The 13,505-nt window shown below is 41.7% G+C and overlaps 1 protein-coding gene across 2 annotated transcripts in view; it reads right to left on the bottom strand.

Annotated features, from left to right (window-relative positions):
- Positions 1-6,443: 6,443 nt before the first annotated feature.
- Positions 6,444-13,505, bottom strand: part of stum (stum, mechanosensory transduction mediator homolog) — a 32,568-nt gene continuing 25,506 nt past the window's right edge. The window contains exons 3-4 of one of the 2 annotated variants that reach the window (XM_014205226.2): positions 8,157-8,165; positions 6,444-7,609 (exon numbers count right to left, since the gene is read on the bottom strand). In XM_014205226.2, coding sequence (XP_014060701.1) covers positions 7,575-7,609; positions 8,157-8,165 — 44 coding nt within the window. In that variant the 3' untranslated portion in view covers positions 6,444-7,574. The remainder of the gene's footprint in view (positions 7,610-8,156; positions 8,166-13,505) is intronic. The other variant, XM_014205227.2, reaches the window with a different exon arrangement.

The following is a 13,505-nucleotide window of genomic DNA, read 5'->3' as shown; positions in this document are numbered from 1 at the left end:
ATGGACTTCTTGTCAAGCACTTTTCACAACCAGTTCTTAATGAATCTTTACACCATGTCATGTGTGGGACAAATCTCCCTAGCCCCGTTTATACCCGATGCTAACTTGCGTCCTTTGTCTGGATCTTGTCCATATTCTGATTGTGCGCACATTTTTAGACAGGTGTGGACAATCAAAAATCACATTGTGATCTGATTATGATCAGATCATCCTGCCCGCCTTCAGAGGTAGTCAGACATGCATTGTGTCTGGATATCTTACAAGTGTAGACAGATCTGGATAGAAAAACCATTTAAATCATAATTTTGACAGGTGGCACCATTGACTGATTACATCAATATGTGTCTTACATTAAATCAATCTTATTTTGAAAGAATAGCTGTGAAATAAGCTATTCCTGGTCCCTTCCTAAATCTAGTCACAATGCAAACACAGTGGATGGATAACAGATGCATTTTAACCATATGTAGACACATTTCTGGAAATATGGGCACAATCAGAATGTAGAAAAGATCAGGACAAAGGACCTATGTTAGCACCAGGTATAAACGGGGCTCCTGTCTCTTCATCTCCCTGTTCTGCCTGACCAATTTTCATCTAATAAGAGCCTGTTCAGACATTAGGAAACAAGCACAGGAAGATGTAGCCTAGATAAGTTAAGGTACGTGTAAGGATGTACATGGCAGCATGCTTTCAGATCCCCCTCAGAAAGGAGAAGTGCATAATCCCACCCCTAGGCTCTTCGCTGCATGGTGTTTTTGTCTAAGAATATACCTTTTCTATGGCGGGTTAAATACGCCAACAAGATTATGCTCACAATATAAACATGACGACTGACAGGCACAGAGTCAACAGCACCCCAGCAACAATACATGTTTTAAATCTAACATTTATTTAACAAGGCAAGTCAGTTAAGAACAAATTCTTATTTACAATGACAGCCTACCGGGGAACAGTGGGTTAACTGCCTTGTTCAGGGGCAGAACAACAGATTTGTACCTTGTCAGCTCAGGGATTCAATCCAGCAACCTTTCAGTTACTGGCCCAACACTCTAACCACTAAGCTACCTATAAAGCATAAAATAACTTAGAAGAACCACAACCCTAGATGAGGAAGTCATTTCCAACATGGCATTGCAGCAGATGAAGTGTTGTTAGTATGTACTTCTATAGCTACAGTTTGGCCACCAGCGTAGATCGTATAATGTCAACACTCCCAAGCACTGGGAGTATAAATAGAGATGATTCTAATGCTATGATATACAATGCATTCATTTTTTAATTTTACTAGGCAAGTCAGTTAAGAACAAATTCTTATTTACAATGAGAGCCTACCCCAGCCAAACCCTAATAACACTGGCCCAATTGAGTGCTACCCTATGGGAATCCCAATCACAGCCAGTTGTGACACAGCCTGGAATTGAACCAGGGTCTGTAGTGATGCCTCCAGCACTGAGATGTATTGCCTTAGACCGCTGCGCCACTCAGGAGCCCATTATTCTGAAGAACATCTCCCACACATTCAACCCAAAGTAGCTTACACCACAAAATACACCATTGATCAATTACTGTATAACAAACTGTTGATTTCCTCTGAAATAGTTACATCACCAAAATAGCACCAGATCGATCAAAAGCATGATTTGCTCATGATTGTAGATCAGGCTCTTTTGTTTTTTAGATGCACCTGTTGCCACCTAGTGGCCAAACTACACAATAACAAGCAGATGTTACACGTAGATGGAAGGTCAGGGGGCATGAGAAACATTACATTTCCACAAACACAACTCTGAGAGTGCATCAGAGTTACAGGTCAATACAAGCACTATATATATATATAGTACCAGTCAAAAGTCTGGACACACCTACTCATTCCAGGGTTTTTCTTTATTTGTACTATTTTGTACATTGTAGAACAGTAATGAACACATCACAACTATGAAATAACACATATGGAATCATGTAATCAAAAAAGTGTTAAACAAATAAAAATGTATTTTATATTTGAGATTCTTCAAAGTAGCCACCCTTTGCCTTGATGACATGATGCCAGATGTGTTATTTCATCATTTTGATGTCCACTATTATTCTACAATGTAGAAAATAGTAAAAATAAAGAAAAACCCTTAAATGAGTAGGTGTGTCCAAATTTTGGACTGGTACTGTATATATGTTTGTGTGTGTATAACAACAGAGCTAAAACATAAAAACTAGAAAATAAGTGAGTGTGAGAGGAGGTGGTGTGGTGTGGCTGTGTGAGAATGATGATGATCTTATTGAGTTGCTTGGGTATTTATTCCCCAAAGCAGGAGGAGAGGACTTCCTTATTTAGTAACGCTTGGCCTGAGTCAGGCTGCTGGCAGGGAGCCTAAGAAATGTTGCTGGTCTGGAGAGAGGGAGGCTTGGAGAGGGGCCGTGCATAAAACCCACCCACACATGTTTACATACTATTTGTATATCTACAGCTGTACAACATTTTGGATAATTTTTTACATTTTGGATTATTGTGTGCTTGTTGACATTTAAAGCATTGATTAAAAGGAACTAGCGACATAAGCATTTCGCTGCACACGCCATAACACCTGCTAAACTGTGTAGGCAACCAATACAATTTCATTTGACACCCTCCTCTTCTTTCTCCTCTCTTCTTCTCTCCTCCGTTTCTTCCCCTTTCCATATTCCCACCTGCACTAGGCGCAACATACTGTAGTCAATGGCTGACGTGTGTAACAGGGTAACCCTTTCTGCCTGTCATCTTGTGAAGTGTCGCTATAACATGGCTCAGGGCTCATTGTCAGAGACGACAACAGATGACAGACAGTGACAAGGCAAATCTCAGTCATGGGGCAGGATGGCATGTCAGCTGTCATCAACTGAACTGGGTGTAATATATTTAGAACATTTAAAAACGGTACTTTCAATGAATGTTACAAAACTACAAGTAAATTTGCTCATACATTTTGCTGGGAAGTACAGTTCTGTGAATACACACATCATTCAACAGAAGTTGGTCATGAATGAACACAATCTGTCTAGAGAACTGGCAAGGCTATGTTGTGACGTGTTGTAATGGCTCTCTCCCAGACCTGTGTTTTATTACTGTGGTTTTATAACAGCTCCGGGGGTGAAGGAAGAGATATGACCCCCTCAGATTGACTGATGACAGGCTTTATGTGGCCCTGGTGATACATGTTTCACTGGGCTGCCTACAGGAATCAGAAGATGTTACTGTAAGAGCTTGTGTGTATGTGTGTGTGTGTGTGTGTGTGTGTGTGTGTGTGTGTGTGTGTGTGTGTGTGTGTGTGTGTGTGTGTGTGTGTGTGTTACTATTCTTGTGGGTACCGGAAATCCCCAAAAGTCCCCACAAGGATAGTAAAACAAGGAAAATCCTCCCTCGTGGGGACATTTCCCAGGTCCCCACGAGGTCAAAGACTATTTTAGGCTTATGGTTTAAGGTGTGTGTGTGTGTATGTGGGTGTGTGTGAGGCAGGGGGTGAGGCAGGCAGGGGACATGAGCGAGAGCAGAGATCAGGTTATGGGAATTTCCCTAAATGGTTATGAATCACTGTGGCGATTTGCCAAATTTCCTCCTGGGATAGGACTATCACTGGTCTGTATGAATCACCCGTCCCCTACTGTAAACGACAGTAAAATCAATCGATCTCCTGATCAATCAAACAGAGAAATCGATGAGGTCAATTTGGAGAGGTTTGGGTTGCATTTTAACGAATTCCATTAATGCCATTCAATGGTCCTAGCTGACTGTATTAGTGTGAGGGACATCACGCCTATGGTAGAAAACACCCAAGATGCATGCTGCTGTCAGAACATATTGGGTTCCCGGCTTCCGACAGTAGGCCAAACAATGATGTACAACATACAGGTAAGTGACAAAATAAAGGAAACACTTGAGTAAATTAGGGTTCTGGCGGCTCTGTTATGGTGTGGGGTGCATTTTCTTTACATGGTTTAGGTCCACTCAACCACTTAGAGGGCAAGGTAAACACCAATTAATACACAAACATTCTGAGTGATCACCTTCAACCTAGGGTTGGGAGTGTTTTCTTCCAGGATGACATTGCCCCCATCCACAGGGCGCGAGTGGTCACTAAATGGTTTGATGAGCATGAAAACGATGTAAACCATATGCCAGGGCCGTCTCAGTCACCAGATCTTAACCCAATTGAACACTTATGGGAGTTTCTAAGTGACGCCTGAGCAGCCAGGTCACCCGTGATACGAGTCAGTAGTCTACATCCATCCATGTCTGAGGACATTGAAAGATGACATGGAAACCAGCCATTAGGGGCAACAGTGAGTGCTGTTACCAACAAGTAGGTTTTGGTTTTGCTAAAGTGTTGCGGATGGGGATGGTGGAGATGCGTAAGTATTTGCCTCTGGTGCCAAAAGGTTGGATGTTCAAATCCAGCAATAGTAAGTTGTTTTTGAGATTTTGGTTTTAAACCTTAACCCTTACCTTAACCATTCCGAGTTAATGCCTAACCTTAACTCTAACCTTAAGAATGCAGAGTTAATGCCTAAACTTAACCTTAAACACTTAGAAATGTGATGTTTGAGAAACATGGATGAACGTCTAATTCTAACGTGAGACTGTGAAAGCTAGTTGGCCTGAGACAGCGTTTTCCACCACTATCAACAAAACACCAAATTATGACATTTCCCATAGAAAAAAGGTGTGGCATCCCTCCAATAGAGTTCCAGACACTTGTAGAATATATGCCAAGGCTCAGTGTAGCCCTTCTGGCTCGTGGTGGCCAAATGGTCTATTAAGACAAAATGTTGTTTCATTTATTTTGGCAGTGGCCTGTACATCACCAAGTATTACCTTTACTTTACATTTTGTACACTCCATACAGATTCTGGGCCAACTGTACGGATGTGTTGTTTATTCAGTGATACCACTGAGAAACAGAGCAGCTGCTGGTAGAGAATACGTCTTGCACATTCCCATAGCCAACAGCATCCTGGGAAACAGAGAGTGGAATGCTGGAGACCCACTTGACAGAAACACAGAGGAATGAGGAAATGTACGTCACGACTCTAAGAAGCCTCAGACTGAGAAGCAGAGCTGTGTCCTCCCCATATCCGTAGTGTTGATGAAGCACTGTTTCCCATTACATTCACTAACATTCTCTGATGCAGAAAATGAACATAAGATAGGTGCTGTGAAAAGGAATGATATTAGACATCTATGTCAACCAGTGATGTTGAACAAAACTCCTTTGATATTAGTGGTATTGTAAATACAAATGAGTCTCTCCAGGCCAAGGTCCCATGTTACTGTAGGTGCACACTACAAGGGCGAGATGGTGAAGATGCATGAACCGAGAAACGACTGCCGAGACCTTGTACAGTTAGGGTATCAGCGGCACCATTGTTGATGTGAGCAGTCTCCTATTGTCTTTTAATGAAGTTCATAGCGCTCCCTACTGGCCTGTAATGTCATGGTTGAAACAACAACCCAATGCTTTTCTCCCACCGAGGCTTTGGGATCAAATCCCGACTGTCTCTGTGTATCACCGTATTGAAAAAACAGAGAATTTTAGTATGTTTATATTTGTTGGTATCTCCAGCACTGTTATAAAATGATTTAATATCCACTACCCTAACCTCAGATAGCTTAAAAATGCAGAATAGCACTTTACTGTCTCCCAATCAGTAATGGAATGCTGCGTATTGTCTGTCGCTGCCTGAAAAGATCTAGCACGAAAGCCCGTTCTACCAGGAGAGAGAATTACTTATTTGGAGAAAAGGGATCCATTAGCCTGCCATCAGAGGGAGGAAATTCTACCAAGACACATTTAAAGGACAAATACTGTAACAATAGCCTTTTTACTGTTGACTCAAAAGAGATGACGTCTGTCTGCTGTTATGGAACAGAGATAGAGAGGACATCCAAGGACAACCATTATCCTCCATGCTACATCCATATCATACTGAAATGTGTTTTACAGTCTGGTTGCATGTTGAATAATAACATCCGAGACACAAAATACATTTTTCTTTATGTAAATTCCTTATTATACCTTAGACAATAGATCTTAGGACAACTGTGAGGCGACGTCTGCCCACCCATGACAAGTCATACGGTTTCCTAATACCTTTGAGCCCTGTCCTGACGACTAGAGCACGGAGTCAGCTTTGTCTCTCTATCATCTCTCACGCTCAGCACAATCGCTGACCCCTCCCTGGCCATCGCTATCCTCCCCTCTCTCAAAGCCTCTGTGTCCCTCAATGGCACCTTTTGTTCAAGTGATGTTGCCATTGCAAGTGGAGAAGCACCAGAAACATCTCAACAATAGATCTGCATATGAGGAAAAAATTGCCGGTTCAATGGGAATGGCCTAGCAGCAGCTCTGACCAATCAGGACAAGAGAGAGCCTTTTAAACCTTGGAACACATTCAGTACAAACACAGAGTTGTTCATTACATACTTTGTTTATTGAGGGTGACACTTACTTTTGCTGTTCTGTACACCAATGTGATTTTACAGTTTTTTGGGGCAAATTGGATAACAGTTAAGTGGTCTTTACATTTCACAAATGCATTGAATATCTCTCTTTGTGAAAGTAATGGCAGTCTCCAATGAGGAGGTCATACTCTTCACAATCCAATCTTTAAACACAATCCAAGCTTATGCTATAATCTACGGTATATGTGTATTTTTCTATTATTTCTAGCTTTAAAATCCCACTATTTAAATGGTTCATACAGCACCTCCTCCTGCCATAACTTGTACCAATTATATTCACTTCAGCTCCACGTGCACACAAAGACACTTGCTTAAAATGGACAGTATCTATGGCAACTGGCCCAGAATGATTTACTGAACAAAACATTGATGTTTCACAAAAACGACAACCAATAAATAGTAATACAAAGTCACAGAAGGCTATTCATGTCTGTGTGTGATGTGAGTAGTTTAAATACGATAGACATATCTGAAGAATGATACACAAGGTATCCATGCAGAATATTACTGTATATAAAACAAGATCATCTCCACTTGCCATAAGTCTTAATAACGTCACACACTATACAGTCCTGGAGGGCTTAACAGACACTGATACCATCTTCAGACTATTGAAGTCTACTAGTCAAGTGAGTGGTTAAACAGCTGATAATATACACAAAAGGAATAAACTGCACATTTAACTTTTCATAAAAACCACCGAACACTGAATTTTGCCCCAGACAGGGTAGATAGTCCTTAGCACACGGTACAGTACTGTACATACAGTTGGCACATATTTATATTCTATTGTGTTATATTCTTCTCTATTTTCACAGGACGCTTCGGGGTGTGTAGAAAACGTCTTTCCATCGATATCGACATGCTCCTCATTCCACCAATGAGCTGTGAAGTGGAGCAGCAGCAGTTGTAGCAGTAGGCGATACGGTACAGTAGGTAGGGTAGGGTTAAGCCTGTGAATATCATCCTGCCTTGGCTCCCTGCCCATTTGTGAGGCCTCCTCGCAGCTCTTTCTCTGCCCCAGTTGGCCGGGGGGATGCTAGGAGACAACCGTACATCCAGGCTTAACGTTGAGCTGGGCTCAAACCTGCTGGGGAACCCCCTGATCCCTATAGCCTGGAGGACAGACAGGACACAGTGAGGTTACAGGTCGATAAGTAGACTGGTGAACACACCACCTGAACACATTGAGTGCAACGGTGCAGGTGAGCCCTGAATAGCCTGAGCAAACTGAGTAAAGCCATGCAGCAAGCTGGAAAATGCTTAATAATGAAACCTTAATATATAAGAGAACGAAATTTGAATCTATACTGAAAAATCTTCTTGAGAAATCTTCCCAGACATGCACTGCTGAGAGTATAGCGTCCTCTCTGAACTGTGATGCTGCTAGTTGCAAAGCATGCTGTGACGGAGTCAGGGCACTCCCAGCTATTTCTCCCTTCTGGCCCTGTCAATGACGCCCGCTATAACGAGCATGATGGAGGACAGCAAAGCCGAACAGTGTGAGAGACAGCCAGAAGGGAGGTGGTGGGAGGAACAGGAACATTGGCAGAGATGGAGTCGATGGAGCAGGAAAAAAGCAATGGTGGCAGCGAGTGAGAGGAGGCAGCAACATGTTGGTGGAAACACAAAGACTGTGTAGTACGACACATACAGTACGTACCATCAGAAACTTTCATCCGTTTAGGAGGACAAGCAAAGAAAGAAACCCAGAGAAATTAGTATTGAAACCATGACAAGCTACAGGTGTACTGCACAGTGGCACATCATGTTCTAGGAAATGTTCTGACAAAGACTATTATAGTAAGAAACACTGTTGAAAACAACCCTCTTTGATATGGAAAGAAAACAAGACAGAAGATAGGACCCAGAGCTAAGTGGTTAGATTCAATAACAGGGTTGATAATAACAGCATGAAAATGCTCAACAGTGTTCTGGGAGCAGCCTTTTCCTCCCACACACAGAGCAATTAATACCACACTGTTATCTTGACAAAGACCTCTTCTCTAGGCAAACAATAGTAATTGTCATGATTCCAATGAGTCCATCCCTTTATGTGGCTTGGAGGGAGAGAACTATAATAATGTAATCCAAGCTTATCTAAGAAATATCAGTGGGATGCATGGGGAGAACTATGTAGCTAATGTAGCTTCACTTGAATAAAATACTGTCTCAAGTGATAACATAAAGCAGACACAAGAGAGTGCAAGGGGAAGAACGGGGTTTGTTTGTTTATTTGGATCCCCACTAGCTTTTGCAGAGGCAGAAGCTATTATTCCTGGGGTCCACAAAAAACACAGAGGATGACAAGTAACAAAACACTGATAGACAAGGACAGTCACACAAATGTAAAATACACAACTGATCTTAACAAACCATTTCTGTATGGACCTCGCTTTGTGCATGGGGGCATTGTCATGCTGAAACAGGAAAGGGCCTTCCCCAATGTCAAAAGTCTAGGTGATGTGGGTAAGGCGGAGTCAGGCGCAGGACACAGAGATGAGTAATAATCGTAACTTTACTCAACAAACAATCTTCCATCAAGGAGAACAAATATCCAGAGCACATAAACGAGACAACTTGACAACAACAATCACGCACAAAACCAAAGGGGAAACCAGAGGGTTAAATAAGGAACAATGATTATGGAATGGAAACCAGGTGTGTACAATGAAGACAAAACAAATCAAAAAATGAAACATGAATCGGTGGTGACTAGAAAGCCGGCGACGTCGACCGCTGAACGCCGCCCGAACAAGGAGAGGGACCGACTTCGGCGGAAGTCGTGACAGACAAACTGTTGCCACAATGTTGGCAGCACAGAATTCTTTATTATTTTTTACCTTTATTTAACTTGGCAAGTCAGTTACGAACAAATTCTTATTTTCAATGACGGCCTAGGAACAGTGGCTTAACTGCCTTGTTCAGGGGCAGAACGACAGATTTTTACCTTGTCAGCTTGGGGATTCGACCTTGCAATTGCAATTGTCTAGAATGTCATTGTATACTGTAGTGTTAAGATTTCCCTTCACTTGAACTAAGGGGCCTAGCCCAAACCATGAAAAACAGCCCCAGACCATTATTCCTCCTCCACCAAACTTTACAGCTGCCACTATACATTTGGGCAGGTAGTATTCTCCTGGTATCCGCCAAACCCAGATTCGTCCGTCGTACTGCCAGATGGTGAAGCGTGATTCATCACTCCAGAAAACGGGTTTCCACTGCTCCAGAGTCCAATGGCGGTGAGCTTTACACCACTCCAGCCGACGCTTGGAATTGCACATGGTGACCTTAGACTTGTGTGCGGCTGCTCGGCCATGGAAACCCATTTCATGAAGCTCCCAATGAACAGTTCTTGTGCTGACGTTACTTCCAGAGGCAGTTTGGAACTCGGTAGTGACTGTTGCAACCAAGGAAAGCCAATTTTTACGCGCTTCAGCACTTGGCGGTCCGGTTCTGTGAGCTTATGTGGTCTACCACTGCGCGGCTGAGCCGTTGTTGCTCTTAAACGTTTCCACTTCACAACAACAGCACTTAAAGTTGTCCAGGGCAGCTCTAGCAGGGCATACATTTGACGAACTGACTTGTTGGAAAGGTGGCATCCTATGACGTTGCCACGTTGAACGTCACTGAGCTCTTCAGTACAGGCCATTCTACTGCCGATGTTTGTCTATGACGATTGCATGGCTGTGTGCATGGCTGAAATAGCTAAATTTAGTCATTTGAAGGGGTGTCCATATACATTTTGGCCATGTAGTGTACAACAATATAAAAACAATACATGTACAACAACAAAAATGTATAAATAATAATAATACAAACAATACAACAACAAACAATGATGTGTGTGTCCCCTCAAAGTCCCCGCTGTTCTATGAGATGTTGCTTAATATTTTTTTTAAAGGTCATTTTGTTAGTTGCTTGAGTAATTGGACATGAAAGGAATTCCATGCGATCATTGTTCTGTATAATACTGTGTGTTGACGTGAATTCATTTTGGACTTGGGGACTATGAAGAGACACCTGGTAGCAGGTCTTGTGGGGTATGGGTGAATGTTATTTGATTATGCAGGCAATCTGGAATTTCATTACATTAATACTTATCATAAAAACTAGATGAGAAGCAGTTCATCGCTCGTCAACCCTCAACCAGGAAAGACTGGCATGCATGTTGTTGATGTTAGTTCTGTATGTGCAGTTAAGGGCAAGGTGTGCTGCTCTGTTTTGAACTAGCTGCAGCTTTGCTAGGTCTTCCTTTGCTGCACTGGACCATATTATAGGACAGTAATCAAGATGGGACCAGACCAGAGCCTGAACAACTCGTACAGCTGACTTTAGCGTCAAAAACACAGAACATCGTTTTATAACAGACATACCCCTCCCCATCTTCACAACAACTTTGTCAAAAATGAATTGACCATGATAATTGACATCCAATCTTATACCTCAGAGTTTAGCTTCCTCAATGGTCACACCCTTTACACACAACTCCAGTTGAGGTTTAGGTCTTAGAGAATGTTTTGAACCATATACAATGTGTTTAGTTTTAGATGTATTTAAGACCAGCTTATATTAATCACCCATTTTGATACTGACTGTAACTCCTTGTTTACAATTTCAGTGAGCTCACTGGCTTTGGGTGCTGACATGCAGAGAGTGGAATAATCCGCATACATAGTCATTTTAGCTTTGTGTAAGACCAGTGGAAAATCATTTGTAAAAATAGAGAAGAGTAACAGCCAGAGGCAACTGCCATGAGGTACATCGCACTGTACATATCTGATGTAAGAGAAGCTTCCATTGAAGAACACTCTCTGGGTTCTATTGGATAAATAACTCTCCAACCATGTGATGGCAGGTGATGTAAAGCCATAGCATGTGAGTTTTTTCAATAACTTATGATCAATAAAATCAAAGGCTGTACTGAAATCGAATAATACAACTCCAAGTATCATCTTATTATCCATTTATTGTAACCAATCATCAGTCATCTGAGTCAGTACAGTACAAGTGGAGTGCCCTTCTCTATAAGCATGCTGAAAGTCAGTAGTTAACTTTCCTCTGAAAAATAGCATTGTATTTGGTCAAACACAATTCTCTCCATCAACTTACTAAGAGCAGGCAGCAAACTGATTGGGCAGCTGTTAGAGCAAGCAAAGGGTGCTTTACTATTTTTAGGTAGTGGAATTACTTCAGCTTCCTTCCAAACCTGTGGACACGCGCACTCCTTTAGGCTTCAGTTAAAGATATAGCAAATAGAGATGGCAATACAGTCTGCTACAGCTCCATTCTCAGTAGTTTCCCATCAAGGTTGTCTATACCTTGTGGCTTATCATTATTGATGGATAACAGTAGTTTAGTGCTAGAGGCGTCACTACAGACCCTGGTTTGATTCCAGGCTGTATCACAACTGGCCGTGATTGGGAGTCCCATAGGGTGCCGCACAATTGGCACAGCGTCGTCCGGGTTAGGGTTTGGCCGTCACTGTAAATAAGAATTTATTCTTAACTGGCTTGCCGAGTTAAATAACAAAAAATGTACAAAAATATGTTGGTTCACTGTTCAATGTTGTAATTTCACTTCTGTTCAATTCATCATCAATCCAGAGGGCTCTACTTTTGTATCATTTCTCTGAACCATACAATTGTTCAATACATCAGCAATCCAGAGGGCTCTAACAGTTCTGACAGTTAATTTCTTAACAGGTGGATGCTTGTCAACAATTGAAATTAATAATTTTACAAATACCTCCAGTGCTGCATGTGGATTCACTTCCTCCTACACAGACCAACATACATTTTTTTACATGTTCAACAAAAGAGTCCTGAGAAAACATTTTGTATGATCTCTTATAAATTACTTTAGGCCCAACCTTTGGCACTTTGGCTTTCCTTGTTATTACCTCAATGTTATGGTCACTACAGCCAATGGGAACTGATATTGCTCTATAGCAAAGTTCTGCAGCAATAGTGAAGAGTTGTATTTGTATTTATTATGGATCCCCATTAGCAGCTACTCTTCCTGGGGTCCAGCAAAATTAAGGCAGTTTATACAATTTTAAAAAACATGACAATACATTCACAACACACTATGTTCCCTCAGGCCCCTACCACATATCTACAGTACTATATCCATGTGCATGTGTGTGTATAGTGCGTATGTTGTGTGTGTATGCATGAGTCTGTGCCTATGTTTGTGTTGCTTCACAGTCCCCTCTGTTCCATAAGGTGTTTTTTTTATCCGTTTTTTTTATCAAATTTTACTGCAAGCATTAGTTACTTGATGTGTGATAGAGTTCCATGTAGTCATGGGTCTATGTAGTACTGTGCACCTCCCATAGTCTGTTCTGGACTTGGGTACTGTGAAGAGACCTCTTGTGGCATGTCATGTGGGGTATGTATGGGTGTCCAAGCTGTGTGCCAGTAGTTCAAACAGACAGCATGGTGCATTCAACATGTCAATACCTATTATAAATACAAGTAGTGATGAAGTCAATCTCTCCTTCACTTTGAGCCAGGAGAGATTGACATGCATTATTATTATTAATGTTAGCTCTCTGTGTACATGTGTACATCCAAGGGCCAGCCGTGTTGCCCTGTTCTAAGCCAATTGCAATTTTCCTAAGTCCTTTTTTGTGGCACCTGACCACACGACTGAACAGTAGTCAAGGTGCAGAGCAGAGCAGAGCAGCGCTTTATTATGGACGTACTTCTCCCAGTCTTAGCTACTGTTGTATAAATATGTTTTGACCATGACAGTTTACAATCCAGGGTTACTCCAAGCAGTTTAGTCACCTCAACTTGCTAAATTTCCACATTATTCATTACAATATATAATTGAGGTTTAGGGTTTAGGGTTTAGCGAATGATTTGTCACAAATACAATGCTTTAAGTTTTAGAAATATTTAGGACTAACTTATTTCTTGCCACCCACTCTGAAATTAACTGCAATTCTTTGTTAAGTGTTGCAGTCATTTCAGTCGGTGTAGTAGCTGACGTGTATAGTGTTGAG

The sequence above is a fragment of the Salmo salar genome, chromosome ssa06, assembly GCF_905237065.1.
Source record: "Salmo salar chromosome ssa06, Ssal_v3.1, whole genome shotgun sequence".
NCBI lineage: Eukaryota > Metazoa > Chordata > Actinopteri > Salmoniformes > Salmonidae > Salmo > Salmo salar.
The sequence above is the reverse complement of the archived record's forward strand: the minus strand, read 5'-3'. Positions and strand labels throughout refer to the sequence as shown.